Here is a 20,047-nt window from a genome sequence, read left to right on the forward strand (position 1 = left end):
AAACAAAAATGAAAATAAAATTTTTAAAGATTCTTAAAAAAAGTCAAGATTTTAAGCTAGAGCAGCAAGAGATATGGATTTGTAGGCCAAGATGCAACACCACTCACTCTTACAAATGTATTTGTGTTGAGTAAATAAAGACAATAACTTAACCCTTTCCCGGCCAGGGTACCGATCTATTGTTACCCTAATTGTTTAGCAAAACGGCCAGGGTACCAATTGATTGTTACCCTGTTAACAATCGATTTTTATAAAATTTATCAACAACAGATGTCAGCACTTGACAGCATCGTCTTGTTTATCGTCTGTTTCACATATTTTTGTCCAGGTGGTGTTTTGTTGACTTAAAAAATTTTAATTATCGGTTTTTTTTTCTTAATTTTTCATTTTCTGATAATTTTTTATTTCATTTTTAGCATATTCATGCAATAATATTACTATAATAAGTTCATTAATGCTATAATAAGTTTATTCAGCTATAATATGTTAATGCATCATAAATATTCAAGTTATGACCTTCAGTTCTGATATTTTATATATTTTTTTAATTTTTTATTTTTAATTTTTTTTAAAATCTGAAATATCAGCAAATGTTACATCCATTGCTACTGGTAATCATATGTTTATTAAAAAATATATAATCTTGTTTGATATGAAATGAATAAAGTATATTAGTTCATTATATTAGTTGAAAGCAGAATAAAGTTCAGATTTCAAACAAATGTTTGATATAATGTGCGATAATTTCACAACGAATAAACGTACATGCATAAATGTTATATCAAATTGTACAGAACAATATTCTATGTCCTTCTGGCTCAGTGACAATAAGAATGAAGTAACCAGACAATGTTAATTTTGACAAAAAGTAACAAATTTTTAAGTCTGAATGTCAGTTATCATATATTATTTTTTTTTTTCTCATAAATTTTTCAAACAAACTTTATTGAAAAATGTTGTATTTAAAACTAACTATATTGATAAATATATGTGATTTTTTTCATATGAATAAAATAATAATTTAATTTTTGGTGAATTTTTAAAATAATATTGCCTATTTCACCTATTTTGCCCTTGGTCGTTTTACAAAATAAGGGGCGCGGCAAACGGCAGGCTAAGGGTTAAAATTGGTTCCTTTTTTACAACTGTTTGCTTACAAGAATTTTTGATTATTACATATATGTTTAATTTTACATAAACTTTTATTTTAAACATAAAGTATTTAAATGTTGGATATTCATTTTGTTTTTCTTGTCAGTTTGGTCTGGAATATTTTTTGGGGCCAATGAACTCAGATATTTTTGCTTGGAGACATTTTGATTGATTGGCTCCTAAATCACTTTCTCTTGGCTGTGTAAATTGTGCTTTGTCAAGAAACCTGAAATGTAAATCTGTATAAGTAGTTAAGCTAAGTTAAATTAAGTTTTAATAAGAAAGAAAGTTGGTCTGTTGTCTCTTTCCTGTAATGGTTAAACTCTTTCCCACAGAAAAGATAAAATGCCTAGTTATATGAATTGAATTTATTGACTTTCATCAACAAAAAATATAACTGGTATCATTCTTATGTAATAAACTGACTATATTGACACACTATAGGATCTCACATACTTAAAAATAACTTCCCAAATATTATATGATTTTATCCCATTTCTTGTGTCCATGCAGCTGAATCATCTTATCACATATAATCTGTTGAAAACTTGCTGTTTATTTTTGTTGATTATTGCTGAGTTTATCTTTCAGTGAACATTTAGAAAACATTTTTATTTACTTTTATTTGAATAAAAAATTTATTTTAAAATTCTTTAATATATAACCTAAACTTTGAGAATGGATTATAATTGTAATCTACATGTCCATCCAAATTAAACATAAAATATCTACAGCAGGCTTAAATATTCATTTATATATAATATTTATCTGACAAATTAAGTATTTAAAATTATCTAATTATGCACAATCTGGGATTTTCCTTTTAATTTAAAAAATTACAAGTTTATATAATAAAAAGTTTTTTTTTATAAATATGTATTTTAATTTTTTGAAAAATTCTTATATAGTATAACTTTTAAAATTGTGAAATTTTTAATATATTCTTAGAATTGATTTTTAAAAATATCAATTATTTAATATATAAAAGATATATTCAATTTGTAAATTTAAAACTAGAATTAGAATGTTTTATATACAGTTTTCATTTGTTAAACAAACTAGTCTTGGCAATGTAGTATCTATGTAATATATTAAGAGGAAATCATTTCATTGCCAGAAATGATTGGCTAATAATAGCCAATCATCTGTCTTCATCTATATGATAGCCTATCTGATAAAATGTTAATTTTTTTGTAGTTTCACAGTTTAAATTATTTTTAAAACAAGTCTTTACACATGATTACATACAGCTGTTTCTTCCAATTAAACGATAATATATATTTTTTGAAAACAGTATTATCTTTAAATTACTTTTATTACTTTTTTGTTTAAATTATTGTGTACAATAATCAAAAACAAAAGTTTTAATTTTTAAAATTTTAAATTATCTGTTATACAGTCAGACATTACCATTTTAATATACAGTTGACTCTGCATAAGTCAACACCCCAAGGGGAAGTGGAAATGTGTCGAGTTATCCGATGTGACGACTAAAGCAAAGTCGGAAAAAAACCACATAACTACAATTAAGAAAATACAGTAGTGCATTATACAGTAGTATAGGCTTACAATATATTGTGTCCTCCATCTAGTTACTCTGTAGATGAAAAACTGAAAAATTCATTTAGTTTTGAGCACTTAACTGTCTCGACTTTCTTTTTCAACGATCATGAACACCTTTAAAACATAATCTTCGCAATTGTCAATTGTTGGCAAGTAATGTCTAAGGATTCTTAATGCCTCTGGCATGAGAAAATGCAAAATTGGATTCTGGTGTGACGTTGATGTAGATTGTATATTTTCTTTTTGTTTATCTGTTATTATTTTATACATAAAAATACATAAAATGTTAAGGCATTTTTATTAATGTGTATATATATATTAATAATAATAATATATTATTATATTATTAAGTATATTAATTATATATTAATAAATAAATCGACTTTCCCTCCTGAAAAAAAAATGAGTTTGCACCACACGTGCAGAGTGAATTCATTTTTTCAGGAGGGGGTGACGACTTATCGGAGTGTGGAACAACAAAAGTATGTCGACTTATCCAGTGGTGATGAGTTAAACAGTGTCGAGTAAACCAGAGTTTTTTAACATTACTGCCTATGTAAGTCGGCTGGGACCACAGAAACTGACTACTTAACCGATGGTGTCGAGTTATCTGGGTGTTGAGTTATCCGGGTGTCGACTTATGCGGACTCGACTGTGTATATATATACAAACATGCTGAAAATTTTATTAAAGTTCTAGTTCAGTAAAGTTTTTGATTATCAAGAAGCTTTTTATGCAGAGAAAAATTCTACTTTTTTTTATATTTATCTATTATAACTGTATACTGAAGATGTTTTCAATTTTTATGAAAGTATGCAACAGTGAATAATTACTCCTGATAAGATCCTAAAATTTTATAATATAGATGCAAGCATTTAATTTTTATGAGAAAAAGATTTTAAGAAAATTATAAAATATGTAAAAATATTTGTCATATAGTTAATATGTTAGTTTGCAGAACATAATAAAAACACAATAATTAATGATTTTTTTATTGTTATATGCTGTAATGGTTTTTTTTCATTGTTTTGTATTTCTGGTAAAGATCATAAAGTATTTTTATGAAATAAAATTTTTTTTTAAAACTCAATAAAATTTTAAAAAAATCAAAATTCTTAAAATAGAAAGATGTTGTATGGCTTTATCACTTAATTTTTCATTACATTAAATATTTGAAAATACTTCTTTATTTTATTTTCACAAGAACACAAGAGTACAGAAGAAATTCATTAACATATAATAATAAGAATAGAAACATCATTTAGTGTGCTTATTCCATTCTTGTAAAGTTCATTTATTTAAGCATGTGATGAAATTTTTATATACAGTGTGTGATCAGTTAACGAACATAATCCGTTCCAAGACTTTGTTCACTATCCGAATTGTTCGTTAACTGATTATCAGTTTACCATAGGTTTTTATGGGAATTTGATTAATTTATTCTGGAGACCCCAAAAAATAAAAAATATATACTTCCTTACTACATTTATTTATATGTAATAATAAAAATACATATATACACAGTCTTGCATTTTTTTAGTTATGTTTTTTGTTTGTGGGGGTTAAAAAAATTTGTCTAATGTTGATTGCTTTTCTCTCTTCTTCAAGATTTTCAGAAGTAATTAATAGCATTATAATTGTAGAGATTTCCAAGTCTATTAACCTCAATCTGGTTTGTATGCCATTCTAAGACCATTGATCTGACATCCCCCACTTTTTCAAACAATCTTTAATTAATAGCAGATATCGGCATTATTCCTCTTTTTCATAATAAAACATATCTTGCCAAGTTTCTTGATGTTCTTCTCAAGAATGTTCTTTTCTTGGTGTTCCTCGTTCAAGAGTTCTTGGCATTCTTCTGTTGTCAGATCCGTTTCAGGTTCCATTATGACCTCTTCAATGTTCTTTATTTCTCGGATGTGATTTTTGTTACTCCTTTAGCTGGTTGAGTTTTCTTGATTATACTGTATCTTTCTTAGATAAGATTTGAACTGCACCCTACTGTAGATTTGTTCAATCCATACTGCCTAGCAACATCAGACATCTTCTGCCCACTCTCTACCTTTACTATTATACTCTCACCTTTTGAAAATAAAAACCCACCCAAAACTTAAGGAGTGCCTGCCTGACAGTCTTACGAATACTATAAAAGAATTGTTTCTGTCAGAAAAATAAAAGGCTAGAATTACAAGGGGAGTATTTCAAAGTTTGAGGAATACTATCTGATCAGTATATATCGATTGAGTGTCGATGTTGATGTCTCCTGCACTCCAAAAAGTTTCAAATTTTTACCTTAAGACAAGGGAAAATCAATCAGTATTTGCTATTTTCATTGCTTCTTTTTATGTTTGTTCAGTGAAGTGTTCATTATCTGATCATGTGTTCATTGTCCGAACATAAAAATCTTTTGCGAAAGTGTTCGTTATCCGACTTGTTTGTTAACCAATCTGTTCGTTAACCGATCACCCACTGTAGTTTGTTAATATTTGAGCATTGATCATTTCCGTTACCTGTTTCTGTGGCTTTTATAAGCCTAAAATTTTGGCCAAAAAAAACCAAAATTTTATACTTAAAAAATTCACAGAAAATTTAGCAGTTTTCTCAGTTTATTTTAATTAATGTTTTTATATTAGGATAATTATTTGTATTTATATTTAAATAAACTTTAATATTTTTATTTTAATATTAGATTCCACAGCACTTGAAACATTGCTTCTGACTTTAAGACCTGGTGATATTATTATTTTACTTACATTTGATGAGCCAACTAGAAAGTATGTTCTTTTATGTACTTTTTTACTTAAAAATATTTAATATATAATAATGTAATACATAATAAAATATAATATAAATTAATATAAAAAAGTAATACCGTATTTTACGGACTATAAGATGCACTTTTTTCTTCAAAAAATTGCCTCCAAAATTCAGGTGTGTCTTATAGTCCGTAGCGTCTTATAGGTATTTTTTTAAAAATTGCTTAAAAATTCAGGTGCATCTTATAGTCCGTAAATATGGTATATTTCTAAAATTTGGACATTATGTTCTATATTCAGGGGGGATCTCGATAAATGGCCTGGATTAGGCTCTATCCCTGCAATTAATAGAAGACTTCTAATCAGTCTTAAACATATCTGTTTGTTTTAGCTTGAATCTTCAGGTAAAGTTTCATTGTAATTAGATTTCACCGTAACACTTCAACAGCACCACGCAAGTCAAGAAAAAGTCGCCAGCAGCGTCGGCAACCACACCAACTCCCCAAAATTTGGACATAAAATCAGTCAAACTTCAAGATGTATTAGAAAAAATATGGCTTAAAATTGTTTTTGGTTTTTTTTTTTTTGGTATGTTTGGTTATATATTATATATATTGTGTTTTTTGTCAATTTTTAGCAATTTCTTCTTGCAATTTTTTTTTGTTTACATTTTTTGAATATCCCATACATTGCTTAACCATTAGTTCAAAATTTCCCAAATGAAAATTTTTAAATCACATTTGCACATTTGAAGCTTAGGAGCATTTTTCCTTTACACATTACAAATCTTTTTTACTGTTTGTATGGCATTATATCCTTTCTGAAATTTGTAAAGCATAGTATGTCAGATATACTTTTTGTCTGAAGACATTTTGACTCCATTTTATTCAAACACACTATGAAGTAAAAAGTTTAAAATAAGCTTCTAAACAAAGAATACAATTTCTCATTAGCAATTATGTGTTAAATTTTACAACTGCTACAATTAAATCACACAACTATGTTAAATAACTACAGCTGTTAAAACTACATACAAACTTTCTGCTTAGGCCAATATAACCTTTACTTATTAACAATTGCATCCAAGAAGTATGTATAAGCAACAAAATCTAAAAGGAAGGTTATAATATCAATAAATGAAATGAAAAAAGAACTCACAAAGCGTGAAAGCAGTACACTTGTGACAGATATGGTGACCATGTTTAAGATATTGAAGTCAACAATGTGTGACTGGTAAATGCAATTTTCATTTTATTTTATAGTTTTTACATATTTTATTTATTGTTTTGTGTTTTAATTTATTATCAGGGCATTTAATTATGTTATTTTTACCTTAAATTATATGTATTTCCTTTTTTAAGTTTATCAAAATGGATATTGTTTAGGATCCGGAAAGCGAATTAATTATTTCTTATGAGAAAAATTGCTTCTGAGTTTGAATGACTTCCTGGAATGAATTAAGTTTGAAGTACGAGGCAACACTATTCATTAGTACTCCATTTTGGTTCTGTTATTTTAGTCACAACATTAAGTGCTAACAAAGCAATAAATTAGTTAGTTTCAGTTTTTAAGTTCATTATAAACAAATTATTTTGTGTATATTTGTAATGTAATGAATCAGGACTAATGTTTCAAGTTCATTACAACTAAGTTCACTGTAACCAGAGAGTATTGTAATTGTATAAAATTACATGAAGACATTTTCAAAATTCTTTCTAAAAAATTAATTAATAATTTAAATTAAATTAATTTATTGACATCAAATTTTTCATTAACAAGTTATTAAATTTATTGTAGATTGTCAAGAGTTGCTAGATTATTACTTCATGAACTTGGGAGTGCTTTAATACAAAATCTTTATTATAGAGGTAGTTGGTTTATGGTAAGCCAAAAAGGAATAGCTGGATTTTCTCCATTTGAAGAGGTAAATATGTAAATGAAAGTTATTTATAGTATAAATCATTTAATAAATTCATAAAAAAAACTTTTAAAATATGAACAAAATTATTTTAAAATTTAAATCCTTTTTTTTAGTTGCACTTAGTTGAAGCTGGAGGATGGTCTCTTCCTCATGATGATAGATTTTGTGTTCCATTGAAATGTGAGTAATACATTTTATTTTATTTGTATAGTAATTAATTTTTTTTAAATATGCAGTTGAATCTTTTTAATTTGAATATCAGGAAATCCAAAAAACTTTGAATTAATTGTGAGGTCAGCCGGGAGTATAGAGTTTGGAATACACTTGCTATACCACTTAATCATCTACTAATCATTTAGATTAGCCTCAGAGTCGAAGGATGGTGATTTTATGAGTTATAAATATGCAGAGACGAAATGATCATAGAATCACTATCTCCTGCCAGGATTCCCGACACCAGTTAAACTATTTTATCATGGTTTAACTCACATATATAAAATCTATACAAGGGCTGCTCAATGATAAATATGTCAAAGATAATAAATGAATGGGATCCAGATATATATTATACAAACATTATTTATTAGATTAAGGTAATGAATTATATACAGGATTCTATAAACAATATAATAAGGAAAAAATAACCTTTCAAACTTAATGATTCTATATAAACTATATTCTCTACGTCTCGCACGAATGTTACACCTGGGAGAGAGAGTTTACAATGATTAAACATATACTACCTCAAATGCAATCTTTTTATTGTATTCTTGGGAGGGGGAGAATGAGAAGAGGATGGTGAGATAATCTTTTCAATTCTTCCATCACACCATGATATAGGATTTATGGCAGGAAGATCTTTCTGTAGCCATGGACTGCTTGTAGATATGTGGCCTCTGAGTATCTTCTTCTATGGGCCTAGTTGATGTGGCCATAAAACCCTTATATGCACTCTGTGGAGGTTTTGTGAGAACTCCTCGATCGCAGGAAATGCTTCTGCATATACAAACATGCTTGGCCTATCAAAACAAGGGATTTTCTGTATGTCAATGGGATGTTTGGGAGGTATGTGAAAGGGTGAACATCCAGATGACACCTAACTGTGTAGATAAGGGGTGCAGGAAAGGAAGTTGATTTCCCTTTTTCTCTAAAATGACGGATGCAACTGGTGAATAATATTTTAGAGAATTAATAGATTTCTTATGATAATTTAGCCTAATAAAACTTGACTCTCACATAATTATTTTTGAAAATTAAATAAGTTTCTGCAAGATATGTGTTCAACAATATTCCATATTCTTTCGAATCACATTTTCTCTTTTCTTTCCATTTCTTGAATCCTTGAATCATAGTCAAACAACTCTGCTATCTAGATGCAAATGTCATTAAATCTTATCATTAAATCTTATGTCATTAAAACTATGAGACATTTCTAATAATCTTACTCATGTCTCAGGAGTTTAAAGAATACATTTATAATATTTTTTCACATTATCTTTTTGAACATGTTTTATGTAAAAACCATCCAAGTTGGGCAATAGTTCAGACTTGGTCAGTCCAAGTCTGAATAAAGGAGAACAAAGGTAGATGAATATCCAAAGTGTGAAAGGTAATAGTGAAAGGTAATCAAGTTTACACATTACCTGCAAGGTAATGTGTAAACTTGATGCTTGGAGGCTATGAAAAATGGACAAGGAGTATTGCTTTATAAGAAATAGATGTATCTAAAGAAGTGAATGTCTGCAAGAACATCAAGAATGGAAACTGTCAATGTTGATAGCATGACAGAAAGAGAAAGAGAAACTGCAAACCTCATGAAAGTGTAGCTTGGGCATACTATTTCAGGAAAATAGATGAAGGGGAGACAAGACAATGAAATTAGGAGATGATTATAAGATTATCCACAATGGAATGAACAAGTAAAGAAGAAATGGCATCAGTATTATCTTGTCAAAAGAAATGAACTGTGTTACTGATGTTTGCCACAGAGGAGATAGGCTAATCAGAATGAAACTAGATTTAGAATGGAGTTAAATATGATTAGTGCCTGTGCCCACAAGTTGGATGCTCAAATAAAGAAAAAGATGATTTCTGGAATAGGATGAAGAATGAGATAAATTATTAGCAAAAACAGTGTGATGATATATGACAGAGGTGGACAAGCAAGAGTTCAGTGGGAGCCGCAATGTAAGTTTTGCAAAATGCATGGGAGTCACAGTTCTGTACTGTCGTGGTGGATAGTATGGTAAGGCACATGATTTTATTATATAATATAAATATAATATAAAACAAATATTGAATTTTTTTAATAAACATATTTTCACAAAATTATAAAAATAAAATTGTAAAAATATTAATAAAAAACAGAAATTAACATTTTCAGCAAGAGCCGCACATAACTGAAAAAGAGCCGCATTTGCCTATGCCTGATATATGACTTGATGGACACATTGGAAGTTTCAGTGAACGTATTGAAATAATCTGTGGAGAATATTTTGAATCAGATAGGTAACACCGGAAGGAAATGAATGATACTTTTTGCAGTAACATCGAACCTGACCTTAGGAATTTCTTTGAAAAAGAAATTCCTAAGGTCAGGAAAAAAACAGAGCATCTCCTTACATACAAAGTGGTCATCCCTGCTTATAGATTGACTTCAGCTTACACACAAGGAAACATTTCAAAGAAATTTAAAGGAAAAAGCTTCTTTTTTATGAAGAAGCAAACTTGCAGATTAAAGTAGCATATATCTATTTGACAGTTGACAGTGAGAACTTATATTTGTCCCAAAAAATAGAGAATTGCTGAAGATTGATACTTTTGTATTAAAAGGAAATTATAAGAAGACTAAATACTACAAACAATTTGTCTAACTGTTTAGATTAATTTAACCTTAACAGCTTGTCATTGTCAAGGAATATTGAACTCAATCTTACAAGATTAGAAATTTTTGGAATTTTTATCATTTTTCATTTTTTTTTATTGTTGTACTCCGGTAAACTTGGATAAGCATCATCGATATAATTTTTTTTTCTTCATTAAGTACGTTAATAACCACTATAGAATATATAGTGCACAAAATAGTTGGCCCAGGAAGACTTTTTGTGGTTTATTTCTGATCTTTCTGATCTTGGTAAACTAGAAATACTTAATATATCTGAGAATTTTGTTATAGTTTAACTTAATAACTTGTTAGTGGCCATAGTAGTTTGATACTAATTCTTGTTTATCTATCTATTTCTAAGTATGATAGCTTGATGATAGATTTTGAAAGACATATTTATGATTATGTGAATAATGCTGATTTCTTAACATTAGGAGCAATGGTGGCCATTTTCTTGGTGGTCTTTCCTTATATTAATGTTCATTATATTTTACTTGAGAAAAATAATAAACAAAATACAAGTACAGTTTGTTGTATTAAATTTAAAAAAAGTAAATGCTGCAGTTTTTTTCATTTGAACAAACAGATGTCTGACTCACAGCAAAACCTGTCTGTTTTGGTACTAAGTTTAGATGTTACCTTGGTTCATTAATAGACTCATCATCATAATACAAAAAAATATTTATTGAAACAAAGTAATGTGGGCAAAATAGCTTCTTTATGATTTCGCAGAAGAAAACGTATTTACATATATACATATACCTTGATATGTTACATATATGCTAATATATAATATATTTATTTAAGTTATAGGTAACATATTTACAATATGTTACAAAGTTCTTGAAAATATGTATACCATTATGCCAAACACATTGCTCTTTTTGACACAGAGTTCAAATTACCATATCATAAATTCAGTACTCTCTCTCACAGAAAGATCCATAAAGCTCTAAAAATTCAAAGAATCCACTGATTCAAAGTTTGAATGCTTCTTCTTCATGAAACTTGATGGCTCTTACAGTTGTTTTCATTTTAAAAACTGGAAATTTCTATTATGTCTGTCTAAAACATGCAATTACTATCATATGTTTCTCTAAAAGCAGACCCTAGTGTTGTGTCTCTTTTTCTCAAAACAGACATTCTCAGTTTCACATCTCTGTAACAACTAACCGAACAAAAATAAATAAGTACAATAAAATTTGTTTGTTTTCACATTAATTACAAGAATTATTGTAAGAATTTATTAAAAGAATATGATATTTCAAACCCATTCAAAGTCAAGATTCAAAGATTGGAACTCCAAGATTGTTAAGATATGTGGGTTTAGAATTTGATCTGTAAAGACCTGAAGAAGGATGTTGAGCAATGTCTGAAAATGTTAGTCGTATTGTGAATAAATTTGTTGGATTTTAAGGTGTAATGATTGTTTTATAACTTTCCATCAATGTTTTTTTTCGTTTCCATTCAGTACTTGAATTATTAGGTAATTGTTACTTTTTCTCAATTGATTGCTAAGGTTACAATTGTCCACTTTCAGATCATCCATGTAGAAATTATTATTATTACTATTATTAATATGCATGTGAAAATTATTTTCTTGTTTTTAGTGGAAGGACAACCAATTCATCCTGATCCATTACCTCGTGAAAATAAAGCAAGACAAGAATTCTGTAATATAAATGGAAATTTTCCTCATTTTTGTGATGGTATGTTAGAATTATTTATTATATGATGACTATAATTGATATTTAATTGTTGATTAATATATCACGAGAAAACAGTTAACTGTCCTTTTATTCATATAGTATATCCTTTTCATGTCCATATGTTCTATTCAATTCTTTTATTCATACGCTCAATTACTACATGAATGCATATGTTAAGATTATTTTAACATTAAGATTGTCATGACATATATTGCATTTAACAATTGCAGTTATGCTTATTGTTGAAATGATGGCAGAGTGTCTCATTCTAATTGATAAAAAGCACAATTATATATTTTACTATTGATGAAAATTAAAGTCAGTGACAAAACTGCCAAACTATATATTTTATTTATAATTTCTGTCCTATTTTTATTGCTTTTCATAATAATATAATAATTATGAAATGCTTTATGTTTATAAATAATTATATCTTAAGATTTAACGATTAATTTTGTAACAGTTGTATTGAATTTTAATATATAGATATTTAATATATATATACACATTTACATATTTTCAACTCTCTTCTTTGTGGGCATTAAAACTGCCTTTTTTAACAAGTCTATTATGAATTTAGCCATGTCCACAATGGAGATGGCCAGGTGGTAAAGGACAGGACCTGATACATCCAGTGGACCACCTGAAAAATTCCTGGGATTTTTCAGTCTGTTTGGATTTGATCCCAGGTTTCCCAAAGCCATAGGCTGCCAGCTTAACTATTTATTTATTTTACAATCAAATGGAAATGTCATCAGACAGTGGATTTCCACTCCCTATTAACAATTATACCTACATTATAATATATTTCATTTTTATATTATAAAATTCATATGTATGTATGTATTATGTATGTTTTTATATAATATTATCTCTTTAAATATATATATAATTACAGAGATGACATTATAAAAACATAAAACTAAAAGCATACAATTTGAGTAAAATAAATGTGAAAAATATTTGATAGAATTAAAACTTACATTAAAAAAAATAAAATTAAAGCACTAATTAAAAATAATGAAAATAAAAAATACCTAACAATTAGAATTTATGAAATAAATAATTTAAACATTAAATATTATATAAAATACATTTGCATATACTTTGAAGGGAGGTATAATCATGATGAAATGTGTGTTCTGTAGGTCTCAAGTTATCAACAATATGATAAAAGAATGATCTATGGGAAATGGATAGACAGTGATGTGGAGTATATAGACAAGAATAATTATGAGTTTTCATATTGGGAACTCCAGGACAAACCAATAGTTATATATTATGCCATTATAAAATTTGAAACATAATATTTGGTCAAAATATTTTATTCATTTAGGATCAAGGGTGAAATGCTTTCTCAGTGATTTGACATATTTAATTCCTCCAACCTTTCTAAAATGTTAGGCCAATGAGTTTGTGTCAACCTGATCAAAGCCCTGAAGGTCACTGTGGAGGATCATGTGAGGACCAAGAGATAAAGAGTGTATTTATTATAGGAAGACTTACAATATACATTAGTCTTGATGTGGCCATCTAATAAAGTGATTAGGTTGGCCACATTAAGACTTTTAATAACTAATGTTTTTGGTAATTCAATGAGACCAAAAACATTAGTTATTAAAAAATTGTTAGTTATCATATAATGACACTTGTTAGTTTTGGTTGTAATAACATAAAAACCATTTGAGAAAATTTATTTATATTGTCTGTTTTCTGTTTAATCTATGCTTTAAATAATGTTTTATGCCTTGTAACATATTTTCTGTAAAAAAGAAAAACTTTCCTGCTTCAATAAGAGATTTTTATAATTTTTATTTTTTGCTCTAGGATTACAACTACCTTTATAACATGCCCTATTGCTTGACTTTAAGACATTCAAACTATTATGTGTACTTTTAGGAACACATTACATCTGAAAATGGGGACTGTCACTATTCTATTTTTGGTTACTTATTGAACATTTAACACTTTTAAATTATAAAATAAATTTATTTTAACAATTTACACTTTAAAGTTTATTTAAAACTATTAAAACAAATGTAAGCCTACTATTACAATTAAAATTTGTTTAATCTTTTTTAAAATTTATATTTTTATGAGAAGTAATCAGAGTAAATTCTTTTTAAAACTTCTGCAGTTCGTTTTTATTACCTGACTAAAATTCATGAAACAAACTGTACTGTCTTTGTCTTTATTGAAAAAGTATTCTTTCCACAATTCACTCAGATAATACAAGACATTGGTTAAACAGGTCTCAGTTAATTGTGACTCTACTGTAGATGTGTTTGGTCTTTTGCTTCTGCAGAATCTGATGTATCATAAATGGTGTTATGTTTTCTTAAATTTATTAAATTACAACAAACTCCAATTATATGACTAATTATTCAACAGAATTGAATAGTTTTTTATTGTTAATTATAAAAATACTAGTAATTTTGAGTAAATAAAATTAGCATTTATTATTTTAGTTGACGTTGTAAATGATCCATTGTTTCCTGCTCCTGTTGTGAAACAGTCACTTGTCAGCAGTAAAATATACACTATTCCTATTCTTGTTCTCAGTGGTAAGTTTTATTAATATTGTATTTTTGTTAATCTAATTATTATATTTACAAATTTTTTACATTTCAAAAATTTAAATTTTGTTTTAAGTTTGTTTCATAATATTCAAATTTATTGACTTTAAAATATTAATTGTTGTTTGTGATGTCTAGAATCATCTGATCATGGTATATATAATAAATTTTATTTACCAATTCTTTATTTTTTATGGTACATCTGATGAAAACATATGGAAAGAAAAGAAAAGCTTTTTATAAAAATAAAGGTTAAAATGAGAATTTATTTTAAAAAATTATTGGAAAAACTTATCATTTTTGACTGTCATTTTCATTACCTCATAAGAATTTTTATCTATAAAAATACTTCATAAGAAAACCAAACTATTATCAATGATCCAAATATTCAAATTTCAGAAATGTTTTCAGAATATTTTATTTTCTATGAGCTATAAAATGATAAACATTTGTTTAGTATGGTCAAGATGTCTGCAAGGAGTTTAAAATATTTTGAAATGAACTAGTGAAATTACTATTACTGTAATAAGATTGTAAATTTCATGATACAAGCAAAATAGTTAGACTTAAATATGATGTATGTTTATTATTTCTGCTGGATAATACTTTTATATTATTGTTTAGTTTTTATTAAATTGATTTTAATTTAATTATTTTTAAGTAATTATAAATGTGTGAAGTTTGTGTCTTTTGATATTTGTTGCTGAATGTAAGTGTTTACACTCAAAAAATTCTAACACTAAGAAGGTTATGCTTACTACTAAAGTTTTGAGCTGGTTTATGAATGGCAATGATATGGTGTCATATGCACAACTAGGGATAAGAGGATGGTGAAGGAAATGATGAGATTCAGTTGGAAGGGGTCACTCAACACAGTTAACTACTCTTCAACATTTATTAGACAGCACAAAAATTTATACAGTACAGTACTTATCTAAATAAGATCATGGGGTTCATGTTTATGTTTGTTTTGATCATGAAGAGAGAGAGAATTTATAGTTTACAATACCTTTGAATCCTGATAAATATTTCCCATGTTGGAAAGAACAAGCAAACATTTCCTGATGACATAAAAGAGTTCTTGATCTGGTAGAGCTTTGAATTTGGAAGTTATTTTTTACATTTGTTACCATCTGAACAGAAATGCAGATGAAGCAAACAAACACAAATCTAAATGGGTAGTTCCAAACACTGATCTTAATGGCTCAAAGAACAGGCGATGACTGACCAAAATTGACCATCTCTCATTGTAATCAAAGGTGCAATTCCCCAGAGGTGATTAATAGTTAAGGGAAAGATGTCATAAGATGTCATGACCAACTTTGAGAAATGTCAGTTAACACTCTCAGATCAGAAAGTTGGCTTTAATGAGATCATTGTCAGGTTTTTTCTTTGTTTTGTTTTATTCTCACAAATGATTATTAAATTGTTAAATTTGAAATATTTTAATAATTTAGTTGTCTGTTATAAAAAGAAAAACTAAATTAGCAGATCAACAGTTAGACAGTATGCATATAAATCCTACTATAAGTAAAGAAGCTGCTTAGAGAATGAAATAGTGTGAATAATATTAAATGATATATTTTTAATTTCTTTTCTTTCAAATTACTTAATAACAAAGTTGTTAATATTAACATCGAATTTAGTTAAAAATAATATAGAAATGTAATTTATATTATAACGTAAAAAATATGTTTATTTCTGTTAGACCAATAATGAGACAGTTCTTTAACTTAGAATTAAACTTTATTGTAATCTAAGAATATACATGCACTTGTTCACACATTCATAACTTGGTGGACAACTAAAACAGATCTCTTGTTTCGAGTGGTCTTACACAGGTTTTGCCAGTTGCAATATTGACACTTGCTTTAGTTTAGTATTCCCTAACAATTTGTAAATTAGATATTCGTAATATCCAATACTGTATTACTTTTTACTGTAATATATGATTTATAGGATATTATAGTCTTGAAAATTAATTATTTAGAAAAATAAAATTGATAATATTTAATAGTTACTTTTAAGAATAGACATTAAATAATTATAATAATTAAAAAAATGCTTTATTTTATTTTTTAAATAGGTGAAAATATTAATTTTCTTCCTCTGACCTTGGAAACTATAATTAGACAAGCTGGTATAAATCCTTCGCTTGTAGTTGTAAGTTTTTCCTTCTTTTCGTGTTAATTATATTTATATTTTTTAATATTATTGAAGATGTTTATGGAAAAATAACACAAATAAATATTTTTTAAATTACATTTTATTTATATATATATGTATTGGCAGATGACCAAATTTACATATAACAACTAGACCAAAAGTTTGGCAACACTATGAGCTGCCAGCATGCTTGTTACATTGCTGCCACATGTTATGAGAAAAATTTAAATCTTGAACATTTACTAAGGACTCAAGAGATAACATTTGAAATTTTAATAAGTAAATAAATAAACAGATTATGATCAATATTTTTACTTTAAGGCCAAAACTTAATTATTTTGTAGTTGTATGAGTAGAACTAAGGGAATCTAGTCTTGTGAGGTAAACAACCTAATAATTTCCTGAGACTAGCTTTTAATTTGCCCAAATGTTTTGAAGGCTTTCCTCAGATAATTTTTTGTTTATGACAGTTTTTCTTTTTTGCACAGATCTCATGGACATCAGTTCAGTTTTTGATAACTTTTTGTGTAATATTTCACTATGAAAATTCCCTGTTCTCTACAGAGGATATTTTTACTTGGCACAACACTTGATGTACACTCCTCAAAAGTGAAATCAGACGTTAAGACAAAATGATATCCAGCAATAAATATGCATTTTATTACAGAATTCAAAATTTTTTAATAAAGAGATCTATTAAAACTTTCCAGATTTCTATCATTTATTACACCAATGTTTTAAATAGGATTTATTCTTTTAATGAACAACATTTAAAATTCTTTTCACATTTTATCTTCTTTTCTCTAATTATTCATTAAAGTTTTTATTTGTATCAGTTGTTATCACTAAAGTCAATTATTATACTGCCAAATCAACTAAACTGAAACGTGAGAATTGAATAAGAATGAAACTAGTAATCACTTCATGAATCAAAAAATGATGGTAGAAATTTTTATTAAAACTACAAGTATAGTGCTTATAACTAGACAAACTAGTATGTTTTTGCAACAAATTCTTGTATATTTGGTAATAAAATTCTTGCAATGCAACAAATTTTCTTTACAACAGGTTTTATGTAATGGATTTTTCTTAAACTTGTAGCTTGTAAAAGTACTTGTTACTGATTATAAATAACTTTATGCAATGAAAATTGCTTATAACTAAAAGCTTGTAACTTGTTACAAAACCTTTCATTCAACATATTTTGCTCGTAATTTGTAACTTGTAAAGTTTATAACAACTACAAGCATCTTATGCAATAGGGTTCTGCTGATCCTTGTGGTCAATGAAGGTATGGCTTGTCATAGAAAATGCATCCAATTCAACATTGAGAAAAATTGTCATTCAGAAGTTTTTGCATCTTTATATGATACAATTTTTTAAGCTCTGGGCCTATAATTTTAAATCATACAATTTTTAATAAATATTTGTATTCATTTATTAAACTAGAATTAAATATTCTAATACTTGTTTAAAATGATCATTTTTAAGTTGTATTAAAAATTATTTTTTGTAAGCTTTAAATAATCATTTTACAATGGAAAAATCACATAAAAATACTCTGAAAATATATATTAAATGGTAAAGTAAGAAAGTTATTAATTAATTTTGAAGATATTTTATTTATAATTAGATTTATAATTATAATTAGAAGAAAAATATCTCTTTATTACCGTATTAGCCCGAATATAACGCGATATTTTTCGACCATTTATTTTCTGTTAAAAAGTCAACTTGCGCTAAATTCGGGGTTTAAGTAATGGAATGTAATATAAACAAGGACATTTTCCTACAGAGGTTGAAACACGACTGAACGTCCGACCAATTCCTAGCTTGACCGACCACTTCAAAACAACCATATGATCTAGTTAGTAGGCCTGCGCTTTTGTTTGCATAGCGCTTCTATAGTAAGGCTATGTTTCCACTCGTTAACGTCTCACGCGACTGTTTTGTTTCATTTGCTTTTTGCTCTAGTGACTAGCGACGGTTACTTTACTATTTTCTTTATTGCCCATAAAAAATGAGTGGAGTAATAAAGGTAGTGTTGAGAAAAAAGGCTCATCAAAGAGTCAAATAAATAAAGGTACCAGGAGAACCTACGATATGAATTTTAAAATTATGGTTGCAAACGAGGCAGAAAGAACGAACAACTTGAGAGCTTCGAGGAAATACGGAGTTCCAGAAGTAAACATCCGCCTATGGAGAAAAGATTTAAGGAAATATAAGAATGCAAATTCTTCAAGAAAATTTTTAGTGGACCTAAAAAAGGAAGATTTAATGAAGTTGAGCAGCGAGTGTTAAAATTCGTAATATAAAAGCGAAATGAAGGGTGCCCAATATCCCGTGAAGTCATAAGATTTAAAGCGTTAGAAGAGGCTGCTAATTTAAACATTCCTAGAAAGGACTTTAAGGCAAGTATGGGTTGGTGTAGAAGAATGATGAAAAGGAACGGTTTATCACTACGACGGCGGACAACTCTCGCGCAAAAACTTCCTGACGACTTTAATGAAAAATTGTTGGCTTATCAGCGCCATGTTATATCATTACGCAAAAAGCACAACTACAGTCTTGGAAATATGGGAAATGCAGACCAAACACCAGTCTATTTTGACATGCCTTCCGACCTTATGGTAAGTAAGAAAGGTGAAAAAACGGTCTTATTGAAGTCAGCTGGTTATGAAAACTCCAGAATTACTGTTATGCTTGCTGTTACTGCTGATGGACAAAAGCTTCGACCTTACGTTATATTGAAACCTAAAACAATGCCCAAAGAAAAGCTATGTCCAGGAATTGTTTTTCGGGTCCAAGAAAAAGGTGAGATGACAGAGGAGTTGGTATTAGACTGGTTGAATGTGATATGGGGGAAACGGCCAGGTTCTCTGAGAAACTCCCAGTCCATGCTAGTCCTTGATGCATTTCGAGGCCACCTTACGACAAGTGTTAAGGAAAAAATTGAGGCATTGGATTCCGATCTTGTAATAATACCGGATGGTATGACTTCTCAGTTTCAAGTCTTGGATGTGGTGGTTAATAAACCATTTAAAAAGAATTTTCGAAAAGAATACAACAAATGGCTATTATCCATTGACACATTCAGGAAAAATAAAAAAACCCTCAGTCTCTCTTTTAGGAGAATGGATTGCCACTGCCTGGCAGAAGATCGAACCTGAATCGATAGTTAAAGGTTTCAAGAAATGCTGCATTTCCGATGATTTAAATGGAACGGAAGATGACATTTTGTGGGAGACTGAAAGCAAGAATGAAAGTACTGATGATACCGATGTGACATCAATGAGTTCTCATTCTGAAAACAGTTCTGA

General features: G+C 28.1%; 1 protein-coding gene across 3 annotated transcripts in view; it reads left to right on the top strand.

Annotated features, from left to right (window-relative positions):
* LOC136975899 (protein O-linked-mannose beta-1,2-N-acetylglucosaminyltransferase 1-like) overlaps nt 1–20,047 on the top strand; it is a 98,522-nt gene that overhangs the window by 28,336 nt on the left and 50,139 nt on the right. For all 3 annotated transcript variants that reach the window (XM_067271064.1, XM_067271063.1, XM_067271065.1), the window contains exons 9-14: nt 5,405–5,489; nt 7,269–7,395; nt 7,506–7,572; nt 11,887–11,985; nt 14,454–14,549; nt 16,648–16,724. In XM_067271064.1, the coding sequence (XP_067127165.1) occupies nt 5,405–5,489; nt 7,269–7,395; nt 7,506–7,572; nt 11,887–11,985; nt 14,454–14,549; nt 16,648–16,724 (551 nt within the window). The remainder of the gene's footprint in view (nt 1–5,404; nt 5,490–7,268; nt 7,396–7,505; nt 7,573–11,886; nt 11,986–14,453; nt 14,550–16,647; nt 16,725–20,047) is intronic.

Source organism: Centruroides vittatus, unplaced genomic scaffold (assembly GCF_030686945.1).
Source record: "Centruroides vittatus isolate TY-2023 unplaced genomic scaffold, ASM3068694v2 contig_391, whole genome shotgun sequence".
In the NCBI taxonomy this organism is placed as follows: domain Eukaryota; kingdom Metazoa; phylum Arthropoda; class Arachnida; order Scorpiones; family Buthidae; genus Centruroides; species Centruroides vittatus.